The sequence below is a fragment of the Spizellomyces punctatus genome (assembly GCF_000182565.1).
Source record: "Spizellomyces punctatus DAOM BR117 chromosome Unknown supercont1.14, whole genome shotgun sequence".
Lineage (NCBI taxonomy): Eukaryota > Fungi > Chytridiomycota > Chytridiomycetes > Spizellomycetales > Spizellomycetaceae > Spizellomyces > Spizellomyces punctatus.
The window spans coordinates 390,850-418,847 of record NW_015971550.1 but is presented as its reverse complement, the minus strand read 5'-3'; the positions used below and the strand labels follow the sequence as shown (position 1 = coordinate 418,847).

General features: G+C 47.1%; 7 protein-coding genes and 1 non-coding gene across 9 annotated transcripts; 3 read left to right on the top strand and 5 right to left on the bottom strand.

Annotated features, from left to right (window-relative positions):
• Positions 1–110: 110 nt before the first annotated feature.
• On the bottom strand, positions 111–2,043 carry SPPG_07114 (uncharacterized protein). Its single transcript, XM_016755293.1, has 3 exons — positions 1,980–2,043; positions 1,224–1,915; positions 111–1,154 (listed from the first exon to the last, which is right to left on the bottom strand). The coding sequence occupies exons 1-3, from the start codon at positions 2,001–2,003 to the stop codon at positions 245–247; spliced, it is 1,626 nt and encodes a 541-aa protein (XP_016605686.1). The 5' UTR covers positions 2,004–2,043; the 3' UTR covers positions 111–244.
• A 1,622-nt stretch (positions 2,044–3,665) lies between these two features.
• SPPG_07113 (OPT family small oligopeptide transporter) lies at positions 3,666–6,429 on the top strand (the record flags this gene model as incomplete). Its single annotated transcript, XM_016755292.1, has 7 exons — positions 3,666–3,797; positions 3,870–3,937; positions 4,009–4,117; positions 4,189–5,101; positions 5,182–5,568; positions 5,642–6,326; positions 6,408–6,429. The coding sequence occupies 7 exons, from the start codon at positions 3,666–3,668 to the stop codon at positions 6,427–6,429; spliced, it is 2,316 nt and encodes a 771-aa protein (XP_016605685.1).
• A 712-nt stretch (positions 6,430–7,141) lies between these two features.
• On the bottom strand, positions 7,142–10,329 carry SPPG_07112 (uncharacterized protein). The gene is made up of 9 exons (XM_016755291.1): positions 10,124–10,329; positions 9,981–10,063; positions 9,704–9,900; positions 9,567–9,627; positions 8,988–9,497; positions 8,634–8,923; positions 8,313–8,560; positions 8,189–8,246; positions 7,142–8,134 (listed from the first exon to the last, which is right to left on the bottom strand). Exons 1-9 carry the CDS (start codon positions 10,141–10,143, stop codon positions 7,262–7,264), a joined length of 2,340 nt encoding a protein of 779 aa, XP_016605684.1. The 5' UTR covers positions 10,144–10,329; the 3' UTR covers positions 7,142–7,261.
• A 279-nt stretch (positions 10,330–10,608) lies between these two features.
• SPPG_09436 (uncharacterized protein) lies at positions 10,609–12,221 on the bottom strand. Its single transcript, XM_016757602.1, has 7 exons — positions 12,004–12,221; positions 11,860–11,935; positions 11,554–11,697; positions 11,410–11,485; positions 11,231–11,335; positions 10,940–11,148; positions 10,609–10,875 (listed from the first exon to the last, which is right to left on the bottom strand). Exons 2-7 carry the CDS (start codon positions 11,889–11,891, stop codon positions 10,761–10,763), a joined length of 681 nt encoding a protein of 226 aa, XP_016605683.1. The 5' UTR covers positions 11,892–11,935; positions 12,004–12,221; the 3' UTR covers positions 10,609–10,760.
• A 112-nt stretch (positions 12,222–12,333) lies between these two features.
• Positions 12,334–13,731, bottom strand: SPPG_07111 (uncharacterized protein). Its single transcript, XM_016755290.1, has 2 exons — positions 13,178–13,731; positions 12,334–13,110 (listed from the first exon to the last, which is right to left on the bottom strand). Exons 1-2 carry the CDS (start codon positions 13,688–13,690, stop codon positions 12,478–12,480), a joined length of 1,146 nt encoding a protein of 381 aa, XP_016605682.1. The 5' UTR covers positions 13,691–13,731; the 3' UTR covers positions 12,334–12,477.
• Positions 13,732–17,821: 4,090 nt separating this feature from the next.
• On the top strand, positions 17,822–17,893 carry SPPG_10178. Its single transcript has one exon. It is a non-coding gene; the product is annotated as a tRNA-Pro (tRNA).
• Positions 17,894–21,132: 3,239 nt separating this feature from the next.
• On the top strand, positions 21,133–22,304 carry SPPG_07109. 2 transcript variants are annotated; one of them, XM_016755288.1, is made up of 2 exons: positions 21,133–21,166; positions 21,228–22,304. In XM_016755288.1, the coding sequence occupies exon 2, from the start codon at positions 21,490–21,492 to the stop codon at positions 22,249–22,251; it is 762 nt and encodes a 253-aa protein (XP_016605680.1). In that variant the 5' UTR covers positions 21,133–21,166; positions 21,228–21,489; the 3' UTR covers positions 22,252–22,304. The 2 variants fall into 2 exon arrangements, with proteins under 2 accessions (XP_016605680.1, XP_016605681.1); XM_016755289.1 differs by having other exon boundaries at positions 21,133–22,304.
• Positions 22,305–22,589: 285 nt separating this feature from the next.
• SPPG_07108 (uncharacterized protein) lies at positions 22,590–27,962 on the bottom strand. Its single transcript, XM_016755287.1, has 17 exons — positions 27,750–27,962; positions 27,472–27,688; positions 27,320–27,392; positions 27,178–27,246; positions 26,979–27,105; positions 26,760–26,913; positions 26,513–26,679; positions 26,265–26,451; positions 26,101–26,209; positions 25,936–26,038; positions 25,755–25,867; positions 25,575–25,683; positions 23,716–25,505; positions 23,434–23,649; positions 23,113–23,368; positions 22,925–23,037; positions 22,590–22,859 (listed from the first exon to the last, which is right to left on the bottom strand). The coding sequence occupies exons 4-17, from the start codon at positions 27,178–27,180 to the stop codon at positions 22,854–22,856; spliced, it is 3,453 nt and encodes a 1,150-aa protein (XP_016605679.1). The 5' UTR covers positions 27,181–27,246; positions 27,320–27,392; positions 27,472–27,688; positions 27,750–27,962; the 3' UTR covers positions 22,590–22,853.
• Positions 27,963–27,998: the final 36 nt, after the last annotated feature.

The following is a 27,998-nucleotide window of genomic DNA, read 5'->3' as shown; positions in this document are numbered from 1 at the left end:
CTGTACATCAGGAGCGGTGATATGGCTGTCGCAAGGGGGTGGTAGAGAAACAAATGAATATGCCTGACTGTGGCTACTGAGGTTCCCTAAACGGGAAAGCAGACAAGGGCTCCAATTTGAAACTGCTGTATGGATATATTCTACATGACGCAAACACAAATACCGTCCTCAAATCTACCCCAATATCCCACCAACCTTTTAAAATACAAGAAACGAACTACACAAATGTCAACAAGTCTAAACCCTACTTTCCTGACCAAGCTGCGCGAGAATCAAACGATCGTCTATGGAACAAGCTCCGAAGCCCCTTGGGTTGCTTGCTCTTTGCTGGATCCTCAGCAGCAGGAGCAGCCCGGTCATTTGTAACAACAAAACTAAATCCAGAGGAAGAATGGACCGTGGATTGATTCTCGCTCTCGTAACCTTCTTCTCTTTGCAATGACGGCATGTTTTCGCGCATGTAGGCTTCGAGTTCTAGGACGCGGCGGACAAGCCTCTTTTGTTCTACATCCATTATGGTGAGTTTGTCGATTAGGACTTGTTGATTTTGTTGAAGAGTATTGAGAAGGGTTGTCTGAAGTGCCGCCATGGATGTCGCTAAATCAGTTGGCGTCACGTGCGGCGTGGGAGCTATCTCAGGAGGGGTAGAAGGAACCGTTGCCGCACGACGTGTGGCAAAAGAGCTTGTGTCGAGGCGCTTTATGGTGCCGATGGACTTGATGCTCAAAGTTGGTTTCAGTTCACTGGCACTGTTCCGTCGGCGAGTGGTAGATCCCTTGCGAACAGTCTCATTTTCGGCCACTTTGGAAACTCTTTCCAATGATTCGTCGTCTCTGCGAACCGTGCGTCCTCGGTCCAAAGACAAGGCTCGCGTGAGTGAATGTCCACCGAGGACCTTTCGCACACTGTCTTGCGGGACAGACAAGATGGTGACAGGACACTCCAACTTTATACTTGGAGCGTCATCAAACTCTATAACAATTCTGATTTGGTGTCGAACCGTGCCATGTAGACCTCCTTGTGCGTACTCTGATTCGATCGTAGAGGGATTCGGTCGAGGTTGAGACGGCACGGTCATTCGGTGCCATTGGTTGTCAAAGAAATCCTCAAGAGCATTCCAGCAAGAGGATTTCCAATCCCAAGAGATAAGTTTTCTGAAAATACGCCGAATGAGCTTTGGTCAACCAATATGAACAAAGCGTAGTTATCGAGACTGCACTCACCTCTTGGTCGCCCCTGTGGACAGCTGGGAAGCATTGGACGACGGGATTTTGGCAACGTCGCATATCTCAATCAATTTAAATTTAATGTTTTCGCATACATGACCCCTCGGAACAACTCTGAAAGCAAAATCAAAACTATCGCCCGGTCCCAAGACGGTCGACGACACGGCCACATCATACTGCACCAAAGACGTAATATCCTCCCATCTGAACCCCGCAGGAGAAAGAATACTCTTGACAAGTTGCTCATCCCGATCTGGATCGGGATAAACAGTAAACGGCTCAATGGGAACCATGGCCTCCTTTCGTGCCCTTCCCATAATACCGTGCCAGCACAGAGTCGCGACCAAACGGTACTTGACTCTATACATGGTTCGATTATACCCCATAGATGAGCTAACCACTTTTCGAGAGGGTGGTAGGAGAGGTTCAGACGGGAGGTCTAGAGACCACTCTAGAATATGTGTGCCCTGTTCCAGTTTCCCGTCGTGGTCCTCCGGAAGGATAGAACTGTGGAGCTCCAAAAGATCATGCTCTTCCCATGACGATACAGATGCATGAAAAGCAATCGTTGCTGAATACAGAGAGAGTGGAGTTCTGTTTGGCTGTGATATACGGATAGTTCCTCTGAGTGTGGTTGCCTCAATGCCATAGTGCCCTTCCACAAAGCTCTCTTGCCCTTCAAGAGGGATCTACAATGTACATGTATCCAGTGAGCAAGCATGTCACTAGACTCTCAATCATGTCATGTCTTACCAGTGTAATCGCCGGCTCCTTCATTGTCGTCTGCAAACGATGGGGCCGTAAAAGGATCTTTTATTAGCCAGGGATAAAGACGCCAAGAAGGGAAGACGTTAAGGTTGATGATGACACATCCATGATCATGTGACTCAGCCTTAAGGGTTGAAACGACTGGCATTTGTTATTTTCCATCGTTTTGTTGCTACATACGCATTTTAGAATCGATGGGCTGTTTTGCTATTTAGGCATGACCTCTGGATTTGATGGATTTGAATGTATGTCATGTCCCAAAATGAGCAACGATAATGCAAGTTGCTATTTTGGCATAGGTTGGGCTACATTTCTGCAATGTCGAGGGATTACTCTGTCTCTGTTAAACCATTTCCAGTTGTTGGAACCAACTCAAGCAAGTGCAATGCACTCTGTCCTTGTCTATAAGAGTCAGAGACTGCAGGGAAAGCCTGGGCCGATACTAGATAGGGCCACTGTAGATACCGCAGACAAGTCTCGTCATTAAGTACAGTTGCTCAATGTCGACAACGTTTGCAATGATATCGTTCATGATCTGAATGGTGCAGAAAGCAATACGTGTACTTCTTGAAGCACTTGTGGAGCTCACAATGAGTGTATTCTGATACTCGATGCAACCCCCGCGCATGTCAAAATCATACAAGCTACAATTTGGTAACCTAAAGTCGTTCTCGGTGGTCCTTGTGCAAATTCGGATAACGATTTACAGATATCAACGAATGGCTATCACGTGGATATGGGGATATTTTCGACCAGTCCTACAAGTTTGTGAGCCTGCGCATTTGAGGGTTTGCTCCGAGATTTTTCGTTTAAGGTTGCGGATATTGTGCGGGGGTGAGCGACATTTGGAAGCCTTATTACAAAGATAACTCAAATAGAATATGCCCATATGAGAGGTTGTGACAAATCTCCTTACAAACGATCCAGCACCAAAAATCAACGTATGAAACGCTGATATCGACCAGGTGATGAACTATTTGTAGACGCTTTGTAGACGAAAATGTAGCCATCTATTCTTGGGGATTTCTGTCTCAAATGGTGCTTTATTGGTTCCGGGACCTCCTCCGTGGGTCATGTACGTACCACTCTAAAAAGTACCGCCGAGATAACAAAATGGCATTCTACATTGCAGAATTTCATACGAGGACTATGGCACCCATATCTTCTCTTCGCTCTATTTTTTGAACTGGCATGCAAAATGATGTTGCCGTAAAAGATGTCGTAAAGAGTCCACACCAGAGAGATCCCTTTCGAACTCTTCTGAATCTGTCTTCAAAACCATTCAAAAAAAGATAAACATCTTGCAGACATTCTTTATTCGAAGAGTTCCATCACCAAAATGCTCACCTTCCATATGAAAAATGTCTTTCAAACTCAGTTTCGGACCAAACTTACGGGGGGAAAACCGAACGCGTAGCTAAGTCCCTGCGCCACATCGCCTAATGACTCCCCGTATGATGCCTCCAAAGGTCACCTACCAGGTCTCAACGATAAGGCCTCCATTCGTGTGGGGAATTATGCATATAGACCAGCCCAACTTTTCTTTCCCTCCGCTGGCTGAATTGTTCCCAGGCGATGATTGTCTAGAATATATTTCGTTTTCTTTGGTTTTACTGGGAGAACTCTGAACGATTTGGTTTTTTTTTTTGAATTACTGCAACGATGACCAGCATGCGTGACTCAAAGGAATTTGAAAAAGACAAAACTCTCTTTCCTCCATCTTTGAGAGAGGATGTTTTGCCGGGCCTCGACAAGAAGGAAAAATACGACAAAGACTATGAAGACGATGTCTTTGTCGAAGAGGTGCGATAGTGTTTTCTCGGATTTGTTTTTACGGAAAGGTTTAGTTGTTAAATATTACTGTTTCAAACTCAGGATGATGTTGATAAAGCCATCAATGCCGTGGTGCCTACTACAGATGATCCGAGTGCACCTACTTTCAGGTATCGTTCTCACACATTTGTTTATTTCGAATTTCCGTATATTTATTCTGGACGGTTTGCTTTTCGCTTAGTTTTCGCGTAATGGTACTTGGTACGCTTTGGTGTGTCCTCCTTGGTGGGGCCAATTCTATTCTCGCCTTCCGTACCAATCCTTTTGGCGTCACATCCACTGTCGCAACCGTATGTATTTTCAACAAGATGATTTTGACAGTTGGGATGGCCTTATTCTGATTGAAACATTTTTTGCACAGTTGCTTTCCTTCCCGATGGGAAAATTCCTTGCCAGAGTACTCCCTGATAAATCCGTCACGGTCTACAAATGGACCTTCTCGCTCAATCCGGGTCCCTTCTCCCAAAAAGAGCACGTTCTGATCAGTATCATCGCTGGCGCCGGCGCCGCTGGGGCTTACGGCCTTGACAATGTTGTCACTCAAAAGGCAGAACTCTTCATGGGCAACCAGTCCATCAACATTTGGGAATCATTTGCTTGGATTCTTGCATCCCAGTTTATCGGGTTTGGCCTGGCAGGCATCATGCGCCGTTTCGTTGTCTGGCCCAAACAAATGATGTGGCCTTCTACGTTGTCGCTTATCGCGCTTTTTGTCAGTTTCCACGGGTCCGAAAAGGAAAAGAGGCTGTCAAAGAGCAGCAGGTGGAGAATGTCTCGGTTCACGTTTTTCCTCGTTGCCTTTGCGGGTGCCTTTGCATACACATGGCTACCCGAGTACCTTATGGTCGTTCTGCAAACCGTCAGTGTCCTCTGTCTCATCACCACCAACAAAAAGGCACGGTTTCTTGGATCCAGCGATAACGGCGGAGGTATCGGTATTGGTGCGCTCTCCTTTGACTGGACCTACATTGGCGGAGGTTTCCTTACAGCCCCTTTCTGGGCCACTCTCAATTATATTGGCTCCAACTGGTTGTGGACGTGGGTCTTAACTCCCATCGTCTTTTATTCAAATGCTTTTGGCATGGACCAGCAGCTGACGACAGGAGCGCGGGATCAGGACAATATGACCTTGCCTGTATTGAACTCTGTGTCGCTGTTCGATAATACCGGAAACATTGTGAGCCCGCTCAAGTTGTACAATAAGACAACGTTTGATTTGGATGAGACGGCATATCAGCAGTTGGGTCCTGTGCGGATCACCTCCCTATTTGCTCGTACGTATCGTCATCTTGTGTCCTTCTCCGGGATTTGGTTCACGTTTTGTAACCTATTTCATATTTTTGGCACGCAATAGTCAATTACGGCTCGTCTTTCATGGCGGTTGCTGCCACCGTTTCGCACGTTGTCCTCTGGTACGGTCGCGACATCTGGCGACAAATCAAAGAGATTATGAACAGATCGGGCCGCCAAGAGACCGATATTCACAACGAACTCATGAAAGCTTACCCCGAAGTACCGGAAATTGTTTACTTGGGTATTCTCGTCGTTATGACAATTGCAATGATCCTGGTTGCCCAGTTCTCAGCATTTGAAATGCCAATATGGGCTGTTCTCCTTGCGATTGGACTGGCGGGTATCATGATTCTACCTATTGGCGTAATTCTGGCAATTACGGGAACTCAAATGTTCTTGAACGTTTTGACTGAGTTTGTGATCGGGTTGATGATTCCAGGCAAGACTGGTACGTACTGATGCGGTCGTTTCATTTACTTACTTTTGACCTTGCCCTAAATCGTCTGTGCTCATCTGAACAGTCGCTGTCATGGCCTTCAAATCCCTCGGCACCAACACAGCCATCCAAGCCATGTCTCTTCTTGGCGACCTCAAACTCGGTCACTACATGAAAATCGCTCCCCGTGCCATGCTAGCCGCCCAGTTCTACGGCACATTTGTTGGCGCCATCGTTTCCACTATCGCAACCTTCTTTGTCATGTCCAGCATGGAAATTGGTAAAGGTGACTGGCAAGCCCTCTCCTACCGTACTTTCTACTCTGCAGGTGCCATTTGGGGTGCCATTGGTCCTCAACGTTTCTTTGGTATCGGCGCCATTTACGGTCCCCTCCTCTGGTGCTTCCTGATCGGTCTTCTCCTTCCCATCCTCCCGTGGCTTGGAAACAAGATACACCCTTCTCGCCGGTGGATGTATATCAACATTCCCCTCATTGCATACTTTTCTGGTGCAGGCGGTCTACAGAACCACTATATCATGCCGCTCATCGCCGCATTCATCTTCCAATATTACCTGTTCCGACACGCAAACGATTGGTGGAAAAAGTATAACTATGTATTGGCCGTTGCGCTGGACTCTGGCGCGGCAGTATGTATTCTCGTCATTACGGTTTTGACCAACATGCAGCTCAATGCTCCCGTTTGGGCCTGGAACCCTGACATTCGTGGAGGTGTGCAATTCGATTACTACTGCACAGATGGTTCTTTCACGTATGTTTTTGTTCTTCACTTTTGCTATTAGGTTTATTGTTTTGAAAGACAAAGAGCTCATTGTATACCTTGCGTTCACAGAGCACCACCCGCCGAAAAGTGAAGATATCCTGTCAACGCACGCCTGAAGCCTTCAGTCCTCCCGCCACTCTATCCCCCACCCCGCCCCCCCAATCCCTCATTCCTTCAATTGTACATATGTTCTTCCACTCTTTTGTTATTTGGTTTCGTCGCTCTTTTTTTCTGCTCGACGAGAAATATATACTGTTTTGCGGGTTTTAACCCTGAAGTGATAATGAACATTTTGATTTGGTTCTAAAAGTTTTTTGTATGCTGCACTCTGTAAAGGAGAGTGATATGAAAACCTATGATGTTGAGATCACATCTGCAAACCGCCATTTGTTATTCTTTGTCATACGATCATATTGTTGATCTTGCTTTAATGCCACAAAGGATCCATTTATTCCATGCTCACGTATTCAAGCATAAGCCTGCTTTGAACAATGAAGAGCACGAGGGCCCCCCCAAAGGCTAACCAGAGCAGTGCCCACCGCCCAACCAGGTACAAGTTTCAACGATCTTTTCTAAAAGTTTCCACTATGCTTTATCTATGCATACTGTCGCTTGGCTGGATATGCAAATCTTGTTGATTTTCTGTTTTTGTTCCACAATATTGGATCGGGGTCGGTCAGTGGGAGTTTTGAAGGGTTCACCCAAACTATACATTGACCAAAGATCTAGCCAAAGTAAGCAGCATGCATCAATCGTCTTTGTAAACATAACACCCAAGGACAAATAGCAATAATGAAATGTGGAGCGCAAACTTGCTATCTAGGACCATTCTCAAAAAATATTATCTGTATTTTCCGGGGTTGCAAGGAAAGCCATTACACATCATCACACTAATATCATTTTGAGGTATACGCAAAACTAGCTTATCCACTGACAATTTCCTCACCACGAACTTTCACAGCATCCTCAACAGCCCCAACAACCCCATAATCATCATCAACATGGAGATCCTCCTCCGAAGGCGGTCGTATCCAAACGACTTCCTGAGCGGCTTCAAGCTGCTTTTTATTCTCGGCGGTTGGGGTGACTGCTGGCGGGGTTTTGACCGTTTGTCCAAGTTTCGTGACTGCGTTTCCGACCGCTGCAGTGCTGGCTGCAATTCTGTCCCGCATGAAACCCAAGCCTTTCACAAGGGACGCGGATGTGGTTGTCTCAGCAGGCTTGTCTGGTTGTGGTGCGGTCGGAGGTCCGTTGGTTGCCTCGCTGGTGAGGATGCTTCCTTTGCGGACGCGGTTGAAAAAACCACTGAAGCCTTCCTTTAAGCTCCCCCCTACCGCGCCTATCGACGTTGCTGGCTGTACGGAAGGGGATCGTGTGGAAGGTGGGGACGCGGATTTATGGATCTGGGAGGGCGCCTGTGGAGCTTTTTTCATGGTTGTCGTGGCATGCTGATTTGGGCTTGGCTTGATGTTTGGCTTTACGGTACTAGGCGGAGATCCAACTATCGGTGTCCGACTGGAGGTATTAGCATTCTTTTGGGCAAACGGATTTCTCATGGGCTCTGGTTTGGTCATTAGGTTCATCCAAAGTACTTTGGGCGGTTTGGCACCAGGTCCAGCAGCCGACGCAATCCCCTTTTCCTGCTCCCGCTTGAACGCATCTGTCCGGTGTAGAATCTTAGTAAAGTGCGTTCCCGGGGGGTACTTTTGACCTCGAGGTTGCGCGGCTTCTTTCTGTTCTTCACGGAACGCGTATGCCTTTTGCAGGACGATATCAACGTCGGAAATTGGATAGTTCTTTGAATACATCATTAGTGTGACGCCAAGATGCTTGTAAATTAAACGTCATACCTGAAGCATTCGCACATTATCCGCAAACGATCCCTGAAGGAGCTCATCACGGATACATCTAATAGCAAAAGAAAGGACAGTAAGTATCCGACACTTTCTCCATTCACCCGGGAAATGTACGCACATCAGCATAGCGCAACAAACATCAATCAAAAAGTCAAATCGTCCCTCCCGTAGGTATCCTTCCGGTGTTCGACTTGGTGAATCATCCGGTTGTGCACTGCCCGGAGAGGAAGGCGCCGCAATATCAGTCGCCAGATCCGCGAGGATTGAATCCCAGAGCTGTATTACATCAGGAAGGGCAAACTCTTGTGTCAAGAGGCATGTCAGCCATCGAAATGAAAAGAATGCCGCATGGATGCCTTTCACTTGCTATATGGAATAAAGCTTGGTTATGACATAATAGATTGAAACCCCACATCAAAGACTAAATGGTAGAACTTACAAAATCTTTCCACAGTTCAATATCCCGTCTCTTTAACCGTTTCATAAGTCTCGCCATACTATTCCCAATCCCATTTCCGCTCGTTAGCTCCATTGCCAATTCGCCCATGGAAGCTTTACGAACCATCCCGCCTCCTGGTGATTTATCTGACCCAATTGAAGTCATGGAGATGGAGCGAGTGCTCATTCCGCGGGGTCCTGGCTGGACGTTGTCCAATGATCGGATGAAATGATCCCGAAATTCGGACATGAGTATTGTGAATGTGAAAAACGAATCTGCTTCCGCATGAGCTGCATGAGCAAGATGACGAGTCAGCTAATGCATGATGAGATGAAAGGCGATTTGAAAACTAACCTCTTGACTCCTCGTCTGTATCATTGGCCATAACGTAGTAGAGCGGTCCCAAAATCTCATTCATTCCTTGCACATACCCGATGCCGGGATTCAGCTTTGCATAAATAAACAGAATGCGCTCAATAGCCTCCCAGTGCAAGTCCCCCTCATCCCCTTCAGCCTTTTCAGGTATCTCAAACGGAGCTTCAGTCGAATTGTCCCCGTCCTTCTCTATCTGTGAGTTAGAACTACCCGGTGATACGGATGCTTTTGTCGGTATCTGATGTGCGTGGCTGCGCGCGCCAAACTGATCATCAGCATACAAATGCTCTAGTCGTTTAAAGAGAGCTCGTCGGGATTGAATAGGAGAGAAGGGCTTCAAGTCGGCGTCTGTGGAGGGTTTTTGGACTTCCGAGTCTGGTGCAATTGATTCTGCCGATCGATGAAGGGGAGAGTATCGGGTTTTGGGAACCGGGAGTTGGAAGAAGGCAAAGTCGGGTAATGTTCTTCGGACATCCTTGTCAATTTGCTCTATGGGATATTCAGACAGTGACGTTAATAACTTGGTTCGGGCCATACAGTAAGAATATCATCTCCTACCCAACACTCTGAGCTCCTCAAAGTACGTCTGCCACTTTGAATCCAACGCGTCGCTCAAGGGCTTTAAACAGGTCTTCCGTCAGTAACCAACGACATTGGTACTTCCACAAAGTAGTGGAAATCTTGATCGTACATACATGATCATCTATCCGCCCCTTCTTTGCATTCTCCAGCTCCTCCAAGCTAGGATTTTTGATCAATTCCTTGACAAAGGTGTAATATAGAGTTCGTTGCGACCGCAGAATGTCAGGCCATCGTGAGCGTTCATCAAAGGGCATGTAGTTGAGAAGAATCTTCCAGCATTTTGGTCGGATACCGGCATGGTCGGGGATACCTTTAACGAACCCAAGAGATAACGTTAGACAGGGCATAGGAATGACTTGACGGTTCGACTTAAGAGACAAATAAGCAAACCTTGATAGCATAGCTGCCTGAATCGCTCAAAGTCGTAGTCTGCAGGAGCCTCTAGACCCAATAGGCGTTCAAATAGGCTCACCCTATCAAATATGTCGTTTAACCACAATGATTCTCATAGTGTATAGTCGGTAACAACCTGCCTCTCTTTATAAGTCGCCATAGGGTCAAACTGAGTATTAAACTACAAGGAGTGTGATATGGAAGAGTAGACTACCTTAGTCAAGTACAGGGAATCAATCAGGTGGGGTCTGGGTAGGGGATGGCCAAATGCTGTCTGTTCCGTTGGAAGGTGCCTTGCCAGGCGGAGCGCGTTACCGCGGCACCGCGTCGCTTCACAGCCAGACGTTTAACCATCAATAACCTTATATGGACGACACTGACGAGGAAGCTACGAGTGCAGCACGATTTGGATATGGTTACCTGCCGGAAAGTTGTTTTTCATGTATATTGTGAAGCACTGTACTAACATCTCTTGTGTTGTCTGATGTGTCTATCCATTCTGCTAGTGGTTTCGTGACAAAACGAGGAACCACAACAAGCTCAGAGTGCACTAGCTTCCACTAGAAAATGAGGTCTGGACTGATCTCAAAAATCATACAATCACATCTCTCCATAAACGAGGGCTACGGAAAAAATGCAACCATCCACATGCAGGTCAATGTTGTGAAGAAACCTTGAAAGCATCCAAGACCAAAATATGATTTGCATCCAACCATACAATTCAATGGTCCATTTATGGTTTTCACGCCAATAATTGTACATCCTCACGCAAATACATCACCGAAACATCTCCGTATTACGGAAACTCGAATTGTCTGCTACTGATGACTTATGCGCCTTATACTCCATTATGCAGTTTGGTGGCAAATTGAGTACTCTTTTCATGGTATCTCTGAAATATTGAAAATGTTATTTATGGGGATGTACTCCCATTTCGTACGATATTTTAGCATTACCTTATACGAAGATTCACCCGTCCGTCATCGGCCGATTGATTCCATAGAGATAAGATATCTTCACTATGCCTTATGGATATCACTGCTCCGCAAATCTCTCCTCCGACGTCGAATTGATCCCCTATCATCGCCATAACCAGGCTCTCCCAATACCGTGACGCCAGCCCCTTCTTTAGCCTTACGATCCATTTTCCTCCGTTCAAATTATCCTATATGATATCCAAAACGATAAATGAGTTATTGCCGGAGCTATTGCCGAAGCTGAGCGATCCATCCAATCATCCATCTTACCTCCCAAATCGGTCGAATACCTTGTTTAAACAGGTGATAATCGCTAATATTATGAAGATCCATTGGTCGCTTCAATCTACTATATACACCCCAAAACTCTTCCACCTATGATTTACACATGCAATCATTAGCCTCTGTTGACACCATCAATGCGATCTACGACAATGTTTTCCTCTCACCGTTGAGAATGTTGCAATTTTTTTGATCGCGTTGTTGTAGTCTTGAATTTTTGACCCCGGTTCTCTATGCATAAACCTATATGGAAAGCCGCAGGGTGAATAATGAACTCCACGCTAATAAGATTGCCCATTTCAGATTCGTACCAAAACACCCAAGTAAAGCGCAATGGATGCACCGATCCGGGTGCCCCCGACTGAGATGACAAAGTGACCGCATTACTATCCGACACTTTTTTTCGTTCGTTTGTTTCCGCATCTGCTGAACCGCTGGTACCGCGTCCATGAGACCTAGTTGTATGGGATAAACACGCATCAGTCACCATGTACTCGTCCATTGAATTTCCCATCGTGTTCCTTTGCTTGCCACCGCAACCCATCTCGCCAGCCGCTCCGCCCCAGTTCTCTAGTAACCTTTTCCACTGTAAAAATAGCAACTGATCGAATGCTCACCATACGCCGTTCGTCGAAGTTGATGCCATCATTCGGTTTTGTGCAGGAGAGGGTGTTGAGTGTGCTAATGTAGGATCTAATACCGACCGCTCACGTTCAGTTTCCAGGTACAATGTCGACAGCAATATACGACCGAGATCCTACCCGTGGAGAATGAATGCCCGCGAGGAAGGGGGCAATACGTCGTGAGATAGAAATGCGCAGAGGGGGAGGGAATTGGAGCGTTGACCAAAAGTCAACAGAGTGCAATTGGAACGACGTCGGCAATAGATGTAAACCCAACGGTTGTGTCGTGCGCGGAAAAGTGTCGTTTGTGAAATGGATCTTCCTTTACTAGTGATCGTCGTCGCCCTCGCCTTTCGGTTTCATGTTGGTTAGGCTTTTCGACGACGTGGCGCAGGCGACTGGATGTAATGTGACCATATAAGGACGAGGCGCAGCGCCCAACGTTTAAACTGCAGATTCCAAACGAGTGTTTTCAAAGATCGTTTTGAAGCGCTTTTGCATGGACAAAGAAATTGAATACAATTGCGACCGAAATATTTACAAGGGTATCCTAATGCTAAATCTCCTAAATTATAAGTACACAGAAATCCGTATTATGTCTTGCTCCTCGCCCTAGGGCCTCTCATCTAAATGTCGGTGCTGCTCCTCGTCAATCTCTGATCCGAATTCAAGGTTTGCCGATGGCGCATTCTCCTCATCATCACTGTTATAATCCTCATCGTATTCCTCCTCAAAATCTTCCTCATCTCCGGGAATATACTCTTCTTCATCGTCGTCATCATCATCTTCATGCGCAAAATCAATTGGTATGACCATCAATCGTCGTAAATTGTCATCTTCGTAAATGTCTTCTGCACTTTCTGGTTCCCCTCTGCGTGGTGAACCGTTTAAACTGGTGACCTGCCGATCCCAATCCAACACCAGCTCGACTTCAATCTCTGCTAGACTTCCCTCATCCTCAAAATCAAGCATCCAGACAAAGTCCAAAAACGTGCCGTCTCCACGACTTGGGGCAAAGCATCGTGATGATGGCCCAAGGACGTATGGTGGCCTAAGATGAACCCGCGCGTGAACGTTGAACATGCCCCATCCTCGACGTGCGACCTCAAAAGGGGGCTCGCATAATGTTATGGTGGATGGGTGGAAGGTGCGATGGAGATGAACCACGACGTTATCAATGTAAAGAGATTCTTCCTGGCGAGTGTCCATTCGAAGAAAAAAGCCCCAGTTGTGATAATTTGACGACTGATCGTAACCATCAAGACGTTAGAAAGAGATGTACGGGGCTACCTATCCTCAAATGGTGACTGACCTGATCTTCTGCAACTAGCCTATGCGTATTTCCCACGTAAAATTTCTTGTAAACCGCTTGCTTTTGTAATCGTTCCATTTCCTCCTGGGCAACGTCCTCTTCGCGCTCCACATATTCATCTCCATATCGCTCTTGCAGGAAAATCTCCATACTTTGATCAATGTCCTCAGTCACTGATTTTTCCAGTAATTGCCTACACATGGGACACGGCTTGAGCACTGTCCCATCCTGCTGGGTTCGCGGGGTAAACATGGTCGTGAAATAGCGCGACAGACATGCTTGGCAGAATGTGTGGGAGCAAGAGGTCCTTATAGGCTTATAAAGTAGTTTCAAGCACAGCGGGCAATTGTGACTGGAGGTCTCTGGATCGTCTTCGTCTTCGGCCAGCCTCAGAGTCGGCAAGCTGACCAGGCGCGGTCTGTCTGGTTGTTTCTTTGACCCTTTCTCCATTTCCTTGCCATCTTCGTTGAGGTCAATGGCTTCCGATAGTTTACGCTTTGGCGACTGTGGCATGCGGACTCACAACTTAATTGAGCAAAAGTAAAACGTCGCGATATGCCGCTCTCGTGTGCAGGTTCTCGTGTCTCACACGCAGTCGTAATCCAATAGCCACGTGACAACTGCGAGATGTTCCAAGTTTCTTTGATGTGATCCTCGTATTCTAGTGCATGATACATGCAGTCATAGGTTGGCATGTCTTTAGGTATTGCAAAGACAATTAGTTTTCCAAAGGCTAAGTGGGCCTGTTTACCTGATCGAAACACGAATGTGGAATAGGCCCAACGATCACTCGGTAGCCTGCAACAAGACTTGAGTGCCAAGGACAAGCTCAAAAGTGTGGCGGGTATGATATGGGAGAGCCCGCTGCTCAAAGTTAAAGTTCTACATAGATCACGCCAGTTGGGTGTGAAGGAGTGAGTGTACACGCCAACTAGGATAAGCTGTCATTTACGTGAATCATCTTTCATGACAGACCATGCTAATTGGGTGTAGAGGAATACCGTAACAGATGCCAAATATGGAGATAGCGTCAGATATCAGCTACATTATTTGTTCTTCACTTGCAACAAGCTCATAGTTATTGTAAACCAAAAAAAAAGAAAGAATGTTTTTATCTGCTATCGCTGAACGTTAACATCCCCTCGCAGTGAACAAGAACAAAAACAGTTCCAGAGGCCTTCAATGTCGTTGGGAAATAAGCCACGGCGGGGCTTAGGAATCTGCTCACGTCACTCAATTTCACACTTCCAGCAACGTCCGTTTCCCCGCCGCCAACACGAGGCCAAGCTGTCAAAATTCTGGTATTTAAGGCGAGTCGTGCAGCCCCCCTCCCCCCCCTCCTCCAGAAGTAGCAGAGCTAGCAATGTAGGCTCTTTTTCCGCGGCCGCTATGGGTTGCGCCTGTCCGACGAACGCTGTTGTCTTTATTGACATCAACAAACTGCAAGATGTCATTCGCACGAGCCTCTCGTCGCCCGCCTCAGTGCGGAAAGTTCGGGCCCGCTTTCGGCCAAAATGGCGATAAATGGCGATAATCGGATGTTCAGTCTTGACGTTTCTCATTCGGTCGAAATGTGATGCCAGACGGCGTGGGCTGGCGGAATCGGAACGTCAGCCAACCGTTCTCTCGCGCGAGCTGATGGCTTTACCCCACGTCAACACCGACTGAGGAAGAAGGTGCCCGAGAGCGGCGTCACGTCCTTGAATGCTCCTACACGCGTCCAGGGCTTCGTACCAAGGGAAAAGGGAGACCCAACTCTTGAATGGAGGCGATCTCCACGAAATATCCTCTCCATGTTCAACACATAACATACTGGTACTAAAGTGAAGATGCCTGCGCACTACTACGCCATTCCTCCACCGCTCACGGCCATTCTCCCAACTACTCCTCCCCGACGGGGGGGGGGGGGGGGGGGGGGCCGCGCGCAGCCACGGATGTTACCACCGTGGCAGGTGTTGCCACAGTCGCCACACCGACAACGGAGCGGTTCCAACGAATGGTCAGCGATTTCCGTGTTAATTATAAGAATCAATGCACCTGCGCTCAGGATCTTCACAGGAACCGTCCAATTGCTCGGAGGAAACGATACCGCCTAGTCGGGGAGGCGAGAGCGGTTCCAACGACTGGTCAGCGATTTGCGGGTGAATTATTCAACGATCAACGCACCTACGCTAAGGATATTTACAGGAACCGTCCAATTGCTCGGAGGACACGATATGGGAGAGTAACCGCCAAGGTTGGGATCCCATCCAACTCTCACTTGGACTGTTTCCATTTGTGGACTTGTTTCCGTGGCCATCACTCAAACCGGAGGACGCAGCATTGGTGCAGCTCTGAAACGCTCCGTGGTTGGTGTGCTGATACCGACGACGGTGGTCACGTCTGTGCCTGCGCGCGGCCTCCCCCGTCGGGGAGGAGTAGTTGGGAGAATGGCCGTGAGCGGTGGAGGAATGGCGTAGTAGTGCGCAGGCATCTTCATTTTAGTACCAATATGTTACGAGGACGTGTCTTCAACTGTTTCTGATTTCCGTTGCCAAAATCCGGGCTGTTGTGAACTCACGCACGCTCCAGGCTTCTTCCGACGATGTCAAGTCTCCCTCCCCAAGTGGGCGGCGAGGTTGGTGTGAATGGATGGGCGATTTTTGTCGCTAGAAATTCGAGATATTCCACGATCTCGGTCGCTGATGCTCTCGGGCACCAACCTCACTCGTCGCTGCAGTGGCTTCAGCTGCCGCAGCTATTTCCTCGGCTGCTCTCTCTGGAGAGAGGGCCTGCCGGTCTTGCTTGAACGCATTCACAGCCGGCCTCGTCACTACATTGAGGGCATCTATGAGGGAGAAACGACATCGATGTTGGGTGGCAAGTAGTGGTGTTATTTCTGTGGGCTGTACTGTTACAATGTCAAGTCTCCCTCCCCAAGTGGGCGGCGAGGTTGGTGCGAATGGATGGGCGATTTTTGTCGCTAGAAATTCGAGATATTCTATGATCTCAGTCACCGACGCTCTCGGGCACCAACCTCACTCGTCGCTGCAGTGGCTTCAGCTGCCGCAGCTATTTCCTCGGCTGCTCTCTCTGGAGAGAGGGCCCGCCGGTCTTGCTTGAACACATTCACAGCCGGCCTTGTCACTACATTGAGGGCATCTATGAGGGAGAAACGACGTCGACGTTGGGTGGCAAGTAGCGGTGTTATTTCTGTGGGCTGCGGGTGAGAACGGGTTCCGCTTGTTGGATGTTTGACATGGTGGTCGAATAGCCGTTAGCAGTAGGGATAAAGACAGAACGCAGAAACAATGAAGGGAGTAGGGAGCAGACAGAAAGAGCTGGTTTTGAAATTACAGGGAGCAATCCCTCAGATGTAATTACTACATATAGAGTTTTTTTATTGAGGGAGCATTCGCACTATAACTGTTTGTCGGAAGTGAGAAATGGGGTTTGCAGCCCTCAACAAGACTTTTCCAATCCCTACCCCTAAGATACAACTCGTATCGAATAATTGATCGGACAAGCATAGCAGCGGGTTTGAAGGTGGTGTGTTGTGGTTGCCATCATTCAACTATTCAAGTAGGCCATACATCAAACCTGGTTAACGCACGCATTGCAGTGTTCCTGCTATGCTTTGTCCGATCAAATATTCGATACGAGTTGTAATGGTATACATGAAAGTCGCTCCAATGGGTTTTCTTATACGATCTAAACTACCAGCCATGTAAAAACATATTTGCCCTACGACTTTTATTAACATGTATTGTAGTAAAAGAATTCTGTCCGCGAGCCTCATCCTGACCAGGTAATTACCGTTGAGAAGAGGTACGATTCCGGTTGAGCATAGCCCATGAAAGTTGCTCGAATGGGTTTACTTATGTGATCAAAGTTATAGACCATGTAAAAACATATTCGCCCTACAACTTCTATGAATATGTATTGTAGTAAGATTTCTGTAGACAAAAGTTTTCCTAGCAGCATCTTATATCTTTCAAGGAAGCCCACATTGAACTGGCCTACCACCGCGAGCCTTAGTCTTCAACCAGGTTTCTCTTGTTTGAGAACACATTAATGTGACCTTCAAAAGGTATGGAGTTTACATGCGATTCAACAATATATGCATGGTACACTTTCATCATTGACCTAGGGGCATGATTCCTGCATAGGTTACATGCAAATCAAGATGGTTCTTTGGTCGAGAGGCATGATTCCTGCATGATTTGGTATGGAATTCATAGGGTTCTTTGGTCTAGCGGCATGATTCCTGCGTAGGTTACATGCAAATCAAGATGGTTCTTTGGTCGAGAGGCATGATTCCTGCATGATTTGGTATGGAATTCATAGGGTTCTTTGGTCTAGCGGCATGATTCCTGCGTAGGTTACATGCAAATCAAGATGGTTCTTTGGTCGAGAGGCATGATTCCTGCATGATTTGGTATGGAATTCATAGGGTTCTTTGGTCTAGCGGCATGATTCCTGCGTAGGTTACATGCAAATCAAGATGGTTCTTTGGTCGAGAGGCATGATTCCTGCATGATTTGGTATGGAATTCATAGGGTTCTTTGGTCTAGTGGCATGATTCCTGCGTAGGTTACATGCAAATCAAGATGGTTCTTTGGTCGAGAGGCATGATTCCTGCATGATTTGGTATGGAATTCATAGGGTTCTTTGGTCTAGCGGCATGATTCCTGCGTCGGGTGCAGGAGGTCCCGGGTTCGATCCCCGGAAGAACCCCTTAAGTGCCGCTTGGGATCCTTTTTTTCTCTCTCTGCAAAAAGTTGCAAGAGTTAAAGTACTTGTTTAACGTACGGGAACATGCGGTTCAATTTGAAGATGCCTTGTTCTTTTGTCGTGTCGACATATTTCTAGCAAATAGATGGATAGCTGAATACTTTCAGTCCCTTAATCTTGTAAAAAATACTTTTGCAAGCTCTCGCGTCCACCTCTATCAAGTCTTGGGCTGTGTTCTAGCAAAGGTGAAATACTTCTGTAATTCTAAATTACCAAGGTGTCATGTGCACCACTACCATACAAGAGGTTCTAGTACATCCGCAAAGAAGACTACTTCCGGTCCCTTTTGCGGAATTGACGGCATCAGTTTCTGCTCAAGTTTTTTCGTTGTGTTGTCATATTTCCAGCAAACGTATGGATAGGTGCACACTTTTAGGCCCACTATCTCGCACAAAATACTTGTCCCAGGTCCGAAAAACCCCATTGGCTAACGTGCGGATCTTTTTCCTCTGCCGTGTTTATCTATCAATAGAGGACAGGCCATAACAAGGCAATCGTACCAATGTGCGGTTCAGTTCAAAGTTGAGCACTTTCAGGGCTTGCCTTACAAGAATGCATGAGATAGAATAAAAAACTTTGGCCATTGCAATTTCAACCATTGTCGGGTCTCGAACATACATCCTGAATAAGTGACATACTCCTCAAGTCAATCGTCAAGATTGCAATGCATTGAACGTATCAGTCACGTTAGCAGCATGGTTGATATCTTCGTTGCAGTGTTGGTTACAGTACTCGACAAATATCGTGTGAAAACGAGGGAAGAACGCATTACGACACGTTTAAGAGAGACATAGGGGCAGCTTGCGGCCTTGTTCATAATCTAGGGGATATTTTATCGAACTGAGCAACAAGCGACCTATATCGAATTCATCTATGGGACAGCCAAGTGGATATACAGTACGTTGGCAGATTTGCTTGCTGGTAGCGAACTAGGACCTGCTGACATGATTGAACACCAAACAAGTTTACTCATTAGCAAGAAGATGAGGGAAATGCTCAAAATGACATATACGAGAGCTCAGAAGACAAGTCCAATATATTATAGCGATACACAACAGACAGGAAAAAATTAACAATTACAATACAGTTACAATTATTATCAAGCCGTAGACTTGTACCTAAGGGACCGAGAACGTCGCTGCAACCCTGTAATCAAGTCAACAGTGCACCGACGATGCCCTCCGTTATCGGCTCCCCGGCAGATGGTCCCGACTTCCCAATGTACACCGACGATACCCTCAGTTAACAGCGGCCTCAGTGCGGCTCCCCTTTTGCCTTCCGTCACTCGTCTCGTCACTCGTCTCGTCATTCGTCTTTCTTTCGTTTTTGTTTCGTCGTTCTTTCGATATGGCCGCACCACGATGCGGCGCACCAATTGCCTTCAGCAGACTAGATTTCGCGGCAGTCGGCAATATCGACTCCACTGAATTACCCCCCATCTCGGCCAACGTCTTTTGGGGCGGGCTAGCGGCTGTAGTCGCCAATAACCTGGCCGTCTTTTCGGCCACGGCTGTCGGGTGTACCTGCCCGAAAAATGCCGTCATTTTCCTAGACATCAATGAACTGCAGGATGTCATTCGAGGGCGCCTGTCGTCGCAAGCTCGCATCAGGGCCCAGGTGTCTGGCCCACTTTCGGCGAAAGTGGCCATTTATTTGGTTGACTTATATGATCAATTCAAACATCATTCCCGACGGGTTGATAGGGGGGATCGGGGTCTCACTGAACCGATCCCTTGCTCAAGTTGGTGGGCTTACCCCACGCCAGCACCAGCACCACAGGTTAGTTATGTATCATGTCCCTTTCATGCATTGCCGCGATTGACTTTTTTTCATTCTTAAGGGTGCAAATCCATTTTCATACACTTTTCGCCGTTACTACGCCGTCGCTAATAACCTGGCGGTACTTTCCGTGACGGCTGTCGGGTGTACATGCCCGAAAAATGCCGTTATCTTCCTGGACATCAACGAGCTTCAGGATGTCATCCGAAGGGGGCCTGTCGTCGCAGGCTCGCCTCTCATCCGAGATATCTGGCCCACTTTTCGCCGTTACTATGGCCCAAAAGACGCTGTCAGAGATGGCGCGTAACTCAGTAGAGTCTAAACTGTCGACTTCTGTGAAGGCTAAAGGCAACGAGGTGCCCCACAACGAGGCGCTGCCATATCGAATGAAAGACTCTTGAGCAAGACGAGTGACGATAATTCTGTGGAGGGCACGTGCACCCGACAGCCGTCGCCGAAAGACGGCCAGGTTATTAGCGACTACGGCCGCTAACCCGCCCCAAAAGACCTCAGAGATGGGCGGTAAAGAAAGTGGGTCTAAATCATCGACCCCCGCGAATACCAATTTGCTAAAGGCAACGAGGTGCCCCGCAACGAGGTGCTGCCATATCGAAAGAAAGACGAGTGAAGAGACGAGTGACGGAAGGCAAAAGGGGAGCCGCACCGAGGCCGCTCTTTTATGTTTGCGTTCGGCCCCATTTTGACAGCTGCCACATGCGTCCAGCGCGATCGTGAGGCTTAATTAGCGGAATGCGGTTACGAAATGGGCTGAGGAAATCCCCCCTTGGTAGCTAGTCAGACGACATCTGATAAAAGATACTCTTCCCAATGATATGAAAACACGCCAAGTTTTCATATCCATCACTACCTTTGGGATTAGCTACATTGTACATTGCCTTTTACTAGTAATGACTACTGTTGAAAGAAAGTTATCGAATCGTAAGGCTCCTTCCATCACCACCAACACATTGAAGTCTGACGTGCATGCGCAAAGTATCTGATAGAAAATCGCACTAGATATCCCCCGTGCAAAAGTAATCTCAAGGTGAATACTTGGCCTAGCCAACACTAAAAGGTTACAAGTGACTATACATAGTCTTTGTGTAGGCTGCTCCCCGTTCACGGCATCGTCAGATTAGATCAGCAAAAGGTTAGATACATTGACTGACGAAAAAATGCCCAAACAAACACAACCAATCTCAGCCTCTTTTTTAAAAGGCATGCAAGGATATCATTCAGAAGAATACTGAAGGGTTCCTTGGAATGCCCAAGCAATCCTCCGCGCAGCTACATACACAGAACAAAGCAGGGGGGAGATGCGCAGAACAAACGCGTAAATAAAGAAACGAACAAGTGTCCCAAAATTGCTATTATGCCCTTTCATTCCATTTCCATACATGATCGTTTGGATATAGAAGTGTGGCGACAAGTCCAAAAGTAAGAAATCCCGTTCAAATCAAGAGAGCAACGGTTATGTGACTGGCTTCATGACAAACAGCCCAAGCTATTTTCGCATATTTGCAACGCATTCGGTGTGATCGGCTCCTTCAGAACGTGGCATTTTTGATATCTTTTCTTTGCGTTTTTCCTTATTATCTTGTTGTGTGAAAGGTTGGTTGAGATTGGAAGCATGTCGTCTAACCATGCAGGGGGCATCTATAAAAGGTTGGCTGGGTTGACTGTTGTTGGGGCAGCCACAGTCTTTTAAAAAAAACCAACGCGAACCCTTTCGTACTCTGCAAGCCAAGAGTCCACAGTTGATGGAAAATATGCAAGGAGTCCTCCCGATGCCGACAACACTCCCACACGAGCAACTAGCCCGCCAGCAGCAGTACGTTTGGCGCCCCATTGTGAGCAGTCCTCTTCCATGTTATTCCGCGGTTCCTATTCCCGACACGTACATCATTGACAAACTACGAGGCTTTGGCTGGCGGTATTTTGGCAACACGCAATTAGCGGATTGCTGTCTTTGGATCTACTCGCCGGAAACAACGTCACCAATTGATCAAGACAAAGCAGCAGCGCCAATAGCCATTATCCCCGCTCATTCCCTATTTCTCAAAACAATGTCACCACGACTACGAGACCTTCTCTCCACAGCCGCCAAAGCCATGTCAGACCCATATCAACCCTATGCAACCATCAGCACAACACCTCTCCTCATTCATCCTCCCAGCCCGGAAGCATTCCATGCAGTTTTGCAGTGGATGTACACTGCAGATGTAGGCGCAATCAGAGAGTTTTTCGAATCACATGAAAATGCCCTTGCGTCGGTGATTGCCAATGCCGAATGGTTGGGATTGAGCGACCGCGAGCTGTTGCATGTTTGCGAAGGGTGGCAGGGTGATTTGAAAGCGGGTCGTGTTCAAGTGCGCGTTCAGGAAGCATCAGATGAGGATGGGGATTTCGAGCAAGATGAACATGATGATGTTGATGGTGATTACGAGGACGAGGAGGAGGAGGAGGAGGAGGAGAGTGAAGTGGAAGAAGCTGATTATTTGAATATCCCCCATATGTATTGAGATTTTTGTGCATGTCTGTAAAATACCAGAGTTTTATTTCTGCCTTTGGCGAATACACTGCCAATCGTGAGGACCTTGTGCGCATAGAAGAAATAGTGGACGAGCATGCAGGAGATCCCTGAGTGACAGACACCTTTGCTCTTGCTTTTCGTAAACGTAGCATATTATTGAGCTCTGTTGGCTTTTGTGGGCTTGGGACATGAGTGCGCCTTTCACAGTACCTGGGAGTATGCCCAATCGGCGAACCATCTTTTTCACTGCATCATGAGCATTCTTCAACAAGCCTTGAAGAGAATCAACCAGATCTCGGTTGCAACAAATACTGGATCCAAAAACCATCGAGACCAGATTTTAACTCCAATGCCATTCATCTGCATTTTAGTGTCATAATACATCTTTATAAAACGTGGAAACCAGCAATTTATCCAGTCCGTTCATACTCCCGGCCCATACCCTTGTACCCGCCGTCCCAACCGGCAGAAATTGAACCATCATACCAAAACGGCCAGTGAATTCACGACACAGAAAGAAATCTCCAAATCATACATCCCATACCAAAGCCCCAAGATTAAATCCGTGCGCAGCACGCAAGATCAAATCTGTTATCCCTGAAATATCCGTCATTTTAGAGTACTGTTTTGCAAGGGAATAAATGACAGACGGTACAACTTACGAAAATTTTGATAGCCTTTTCAAAACTTCCCAAGCGTCCGTTGCGACCAGTTTTGTCGATATGGTCGCAGCCAAGTACAGCTCCATCCCATGGAAGGGCCGCTAGCACCTCATCTGTATCATAAAGGAAAAACGATCAGCTTCGTTCGAGCGAATGACGCAATTTGCAAGGCATGCGTTCGTGTTTACCATCTTCAATTGGCCGTGGCTTCGCAGTGGAATACCGCTGATCAGCAGGGATAACTGCAAACTTGACTTTTGCAAAATCTTTCTCATTCATGCCCATTCGCTCTTGCAGCCGCTTTTTTGTTACTGTAAACGGTTCTCCATTGCGCACGACGAATGTGAATGGTATGCCGTGGCCTCGAGAGGGATCCTTGTTGTAGTGGCAAGTCTGGATAACTTTGTCTCCAGGCGCTAGGTTCTCCTCGTCCACTGGGATTTCCTGCGACAGCACAAAAGTTAAAAAAAATGCTTTGGCTAGACAAGACAGACACATCAAGATCCTACCTCTACATATATATCCGCCCCCTCTTTTATGATGCTCACAGCATCCTCCGGTTGCAACACTCGAACAATGCGGGAAGAATTGCTACACTCAAACATGCGCAGCTTTCCAGATCCCTTGCGTTCAGTTTTTATCGCATCGGATTGGAGTTTGTCTGTGATATCAGCCAAAACATCAGACACCTTGGCAGTTTTCGATAGTAAAATATCAAATGGCCCCTAACACAGTGTAGGTTAGATATCGTCACCTCGATCATGGAGGGTGCGTACTGCTATGACACTTACATGTTCTTTATTTTGGGTATCAGCAAACGTCACCTTCAAATACCGTTTCGTCTCAAGCTCTGCCACGGGGATATCCAACAAGTCGTACAGTAGAATGCCATTTATCTCCTCGTTGGGAACAATATCCCGCGGCTGGAACATGGGACCAAAAGCCAATTCAAGCGTCCATGATTGACTGAACTTGATTGGTGTCCCACTCCGCGGTGCCACTCCGCTGTGCGTAAACGACAACAAGCGAATTTTCTCTGGTTCTGCGCCAATCTCCTTCGCTAGTGCCTGCGCGACGGTGCTGTAGTTCATCTTTTTACTCAAAACGATCGTTACTCCCGCATCCTCGCGCTCCTTGCCCTTTTCCTTGAATGTGATTGTTACCCGGTTGCGAAGTGCGTCAAAGTATCCAGTCACATCGCACAAGGCTGGACTTGGCAGCTGTTCTTCTTCTTGCAACGACAGATCCCTCTGAAAACAAATGATGTCACCGTCACCCAGCTCAGCTTGGTGGAAGGTAGATTTTGGTTTCAACAGGTCGATCATCTCTGGCTTGACTTCTTCGTAAAGTCGTAGCGGGGTTCCTGGAGGCAACTTGGCACGCTCAAGCAGTTTTGGTATAATATCTCCAATTTTATGTTGCCTGTTCTCCACCACGAGCCGACCTGCATAAGTCAATCTGCTAGTGAATGGGTCATAGTACTTTAGGAAAAGCACAATGTCGTTTACAGTGCCAGGTAGCCGGTCGTCTCTGATAGGCAATGGGGTTGGCTTTTGCGAGATACCGTTGCTGATCTTGGCGGCAAAAGGATCGTCCATTTGCTCGACGTAAAGGCGAAGCTCATTCGACGTTTTGGCATATTTGTTCTGTATCTTTTCCATGGACAGGTCTCCGTCGTTCTCGGGGATCGGCGCATCTGGTCTTACAGTTCTATTCTGTCTACCAACCATTGTCCACAACCGGAACCGCTGAGGGCTAAGTTTGAAGTGGCGGCCGACCATTTCCTTGAAATCGTTAAAGGTGTCCTGTTTTACAACTTTGAACGTAGAAATTTGTGCCCCAGGATCATTGAAATTCCATAGATCAAATCCTCCATGGTGCGCAATCTGATCGTCCGTCAATACCTTCACTTGTATGTACTTGTAGGCCTCATCACGCTCACGCATTTGCTTCTCATGAGCTGCCCTCTCCTGGTCCAAGCGGACACGGAGATGCTCCGGAATGTCATCGTTGGTAATAGGGGCAAGAACCTGGTCTCGGTCGCTATCGCGAACATACACTAACATGTACGCGTTTGTATAGCGTTTATATACTTTGACACCTGGGCGTGCCATTGGGTACTCCCCTCCAAAGTTGTCCTCAAAGACTTCCTTGTGACGAGCGGGTATGACGCGGTCATCATCAAACTTGAACCATTTGTCTTCCGGTCCCGGACGAATAAAGGCACAATAATGCCCGCCGTGCAAATCTCCACTGTGCACTAGTACCCCGTGCAAGTGATACTTTTGTGACACCGTCCGGACCGCATGTTCATCAAGATACGCGTCGAGATTGATTTCCACAGGGTACTCATGCCGGTCATTGATTTTCACCATCGCGTCACGTTCAATGTCGTATTCAAACCGTTTCAGTTGTAGATGCAGCACTGGGGGGAATGCGTTGAAAATCACACCCTTCTTTGCGTCTTGCAGTCCGTACCCTTCCGCTTGGTACTTGTTATCCCCATTCAAAGTTTCAACAGCGACGTATTCGTCAAACGATTCCTTCAAATTCTTGCAGCCCTTGACGTTCAATTGGATGTCTGTCGAAAAGGTTTGTACTGTCAGCCAAATTGTCTAATACTCACTAGTGTTTACTACGCGCATTTTACCATAGAAATCTTCAACCCGCGAAGATTCGTATGGCACATTAATGCACTTTATATAACTCTTCATCTTCCCCACAAAGAGCCGTGAAATAGCACCTTCCGCCTTCGTTCCCTGTCAGTGGCCCCTCACGTAAGTCATACTGGTCAACAAGCACATATATCAAGTCTTCCAATCCTGCTAACCTTCATTTTGCTTTCTAGAGTGTCCTGCAACACTCTGTTGAACTCTTGCACATCATGCTGCATAAAGGAATCCAATGTATCCCACCCGAACGACTTTGTCAGTTCAGTGGTACCTGACGAAGTAATGATAAGCCATCAGTGGCCGTCGAAACCCAATTTGTCGTTCGCGACGCAAACCTACCAACAGCCTCAGGCGAGACCTGCAAATTATAGAAAACACGTTGCAAGGCAAGCGGAATTGACTTTGAAGGCTCATCATTTTCCGTCGGTATTTCAAAGGTTGCCTGGATTGACAGATAATGAATGATTTGCCGGTTTAGCAAACTTCAGCATGGCTTCAGCATACCCTTCTGAAATATGAAGTGAAGTAGAGTGACTGGAGAAGCGAATTCATATAACACGTAGCGCCCTGGTTCTTCAACCCGACGAACCCCGTTTCTTTTCTGGAGTCCCATCTGTCGTATGCCGCTGTTAGTTATGTCGCGGTAAAGATAAATCTAACACACTTACTTTTCAAACTTATGCCATAGTACACCCGTTTCATCTTTTATTACTCTGATCCATACAATGACGATAAACTCCTCCTTTTCAATGATTGGTCCTCCTATTGACTCATGGCCTCGGTACATCCAGGTTAATTTAGTCAACTGATTAAAGCCCCAGTCGGTAGCTTCCGGGTTGAATCTGTGCTGGGCCGCTAAGAGACTAATGTGTCAGAACAATGGAACGCTGGTTCAATCTCCCTTACAACGGTCTACCTTGCTGAACGAGAAGGGATTCATCCCGCGGGTTCATAACGCCAATAGCAAACATAGCACAACGATGCCAGTCGGAATCGGGTGCTTGTTCATGAGCGTCTACGGAATCCACATAGACTGAAATTGCATCCGTCTGTCTATTCCCTCGCGGAAACAGTAAAACTCGCCTAAACGCAAAGAGTCAATACAAGTTGGCAAAAAGTAAGTTTTGATTTGAGATTTCAGACTCCTCAATCCAATCACATACCATTTTGAACCAGCAACTTCGAATTCCGGACTGTACTCCTTCTCCTTTGTTCGTAAAACGTTGTAATTGCTCACTTTCCATTTGAACACATAATTGCCTTCCTCCTGCATGTCGTCATACAACGGTAAGATACTATCAATATCAGTCTTGGGTTCTTTTCATAAAGTTTTTCGAATTAGATTTATATGAGACAGTTTTCACTAACAGGGGCATGCTTACTTTGTGGCTCTGCCACTGCATGAACTTCCGTATCCATAGGGTCTGTCGGTGGTTCGTCTAACTCTATCTTCATGGGTTGGACGTCCAATAGGTCCTGAGGATCCTGGCCGGCTGGCTCTTGTCGATCCTAATACATAATCATATCAGTCAGATAGACAGCCTACAGGGCAATACCCAAATGACATATGCGGCTGCTCACCATGACAGTTGAAAACTGCGATTAATGTTCAGTGGAAAGAGATGTCAAGAAAATGACCGACGGCGATTGCTGGTCAAAGTCAGTTAGTGCTTGTAAAATAAGTTATTAATAACTGATGTGCTAGCATGTGTCCTCTACCTACAAGTATGTTTGAGTGCAAGCTACAGTAAAACTGGTGGATCGCAGGTCATCCAACTGCGCCGCCAAGTATAAGGCTTGTAAAACGATGCGGCAAATGTCAGCGATCTCGCATCGCAATTAGGAACATGAGAAATTTATCATTCCACCACATACTATTTTATACACAAGTTCTACTCGTCGTGCGGATGGTGTGGGGATCGTACACAGGCCCAAAGACAGCCAACGACCAGATGTTGGTACTCCACTTTGAGCAAACTGTAGCCAGCGCCAGGTATCGGAAACACGTGTTTATGCGTCATGCAGCCGGTTCCAGCCAAAGGCGTTGGAGTTTCGCGGCTTTTGGCTTTGGGATCTGAAAGCTTCAAGATATCTTGTTGGGAGCTGTGCTTTTAGCTTGTATAGCAATGGATAGAGTATATCTTCATGCATACCATATGTACCGGTAGCGGTCATGGTTCGCGATACGATTTGTCATGCATAGGATGGTTACCGCATGTTTTGAGTAAATAAAATGTCTATCATATGCGAGCGCTCTGACAATCGATGATGATGGCCTGAAAATCATCGACGCAACCAGTGATCGACAAGTAACTTGCTATGCACACCATGAGGCTCATGTTGACCACTGGTTTAAGCACTCCCGTCGTCCCCTCCTTTGACATAAAAAGACACCCGTTGGG

What these genes read in the sequence shown, in the direction of transcription:
- SPPG_07109 (XM_016755288.1), top strand. Translation starts at nt 21,490, where the DNA reads ATGGAAAATATGCAAGGAGTCCTCCCGATGCCGACAACACTCCCACAC.
- SPPG_07111 (XM_016755290.1), bottom strand. Translation starts at nt 13,690, where the DNA reads ATGCCACAGTCGCCAAAGCGTAAACTATCGGAAGCCATTGACCTCAAC. An exon ending in GGCTAGTTGCAGAAGATCAG is followed by an intron (nt 13,111 to 13,177) that starts GTCAGTCACCAT and finishes GGTTACGATCAG; the next exon opens with TCGTCAAATTATCACAACTG.
- SPPG_09436 (XM_016757602.1), bottom strand. Translation starts at nt 11,891, where the DNA reads ATGATGGCATCAACTTCGACGAACGGCGTATG. An exon ending in CGCTTTACTTGGGTGTTTTG is followed by an intron (nt 11,486 to 11,553) that starts GTACGAATCTGA and finishes CTTTCCATATAG; the next exon opens with GTTTATGCATAGAGAACCGG. An exon ending in CGGGTGAATCTTCGTATAAG is followed by an intron (nt 10,876 to 10,939) that starts GTAATGCTAAAA and finishes TCAATATTTCAG; the next exon opens with AGATACCATGAAAAGAGTAC.
- SPPG_07108 (XM_016755287.1), bottom strand. An exon ending in TGCAGTGGCAGAGCCACAAA is followed by an intron (nt 26,914 to 26,978) that starts GTAAGCATGCCC and finishes CTTTATGAAAAG; the next exon opens with AACCCAAGACTGATATTGAT. An exon ending in GAAGTTGCTGGTTCAAAATG is followed by an intron (nt 26,680 to 26,759) that starts GTATGTGATTGG and finishes CTTTGCGTTTAG; the next exon opens with GCGAGTTTTACTGTTTCCGC.
- SPPG_07112 (XM_016755291.1), bottom strand. Translation starts at nt 10,143, where the DNA reads ATGGCGACTTATAAAGAGAG. An exon ending in CAGGCAGCTATGCTATCAAG is followed by an intron (nt 9,901 to 9,980) that starts GTTTGCTTATTT and finishes GGTTCGTTAAAG; the next exon opens with GTATCCCCGACCATGCCGGT. An exon ending in TGAGGAGCTCAGAGTGTTGG is followed by an intron (nt 9,498 to 9,566) that starts GTAGGAGATGAT and finishes AATATCCCATAG; the next exon opens with AGCAAATTGACAAGGATGTC.
- SPPG_07114 (XM_016755293.1), bottom strand. Translation starts at nt 2,003, where the DNA reads ATGAAGGAGCCGGCGATTACACTG. An exon ending in AGGAGCCGGCGATTACACTG is followed by an intron (nt 1,916 to 1,979) that starts GTAAGACATGAC and finishes TGTACATTGTAG; the next exon opens with ATCCCTCTTGAAGGGCAAGA. An exon ending in TCCACAGGGGCGACCAAGAG is followed by an intron (nt 1,155 to 1,223) that starts GTGAGTGCAGTC and finishes GCGTATTTTCAG; the next exon opens with AAAACTTATCTCTTGGGATT.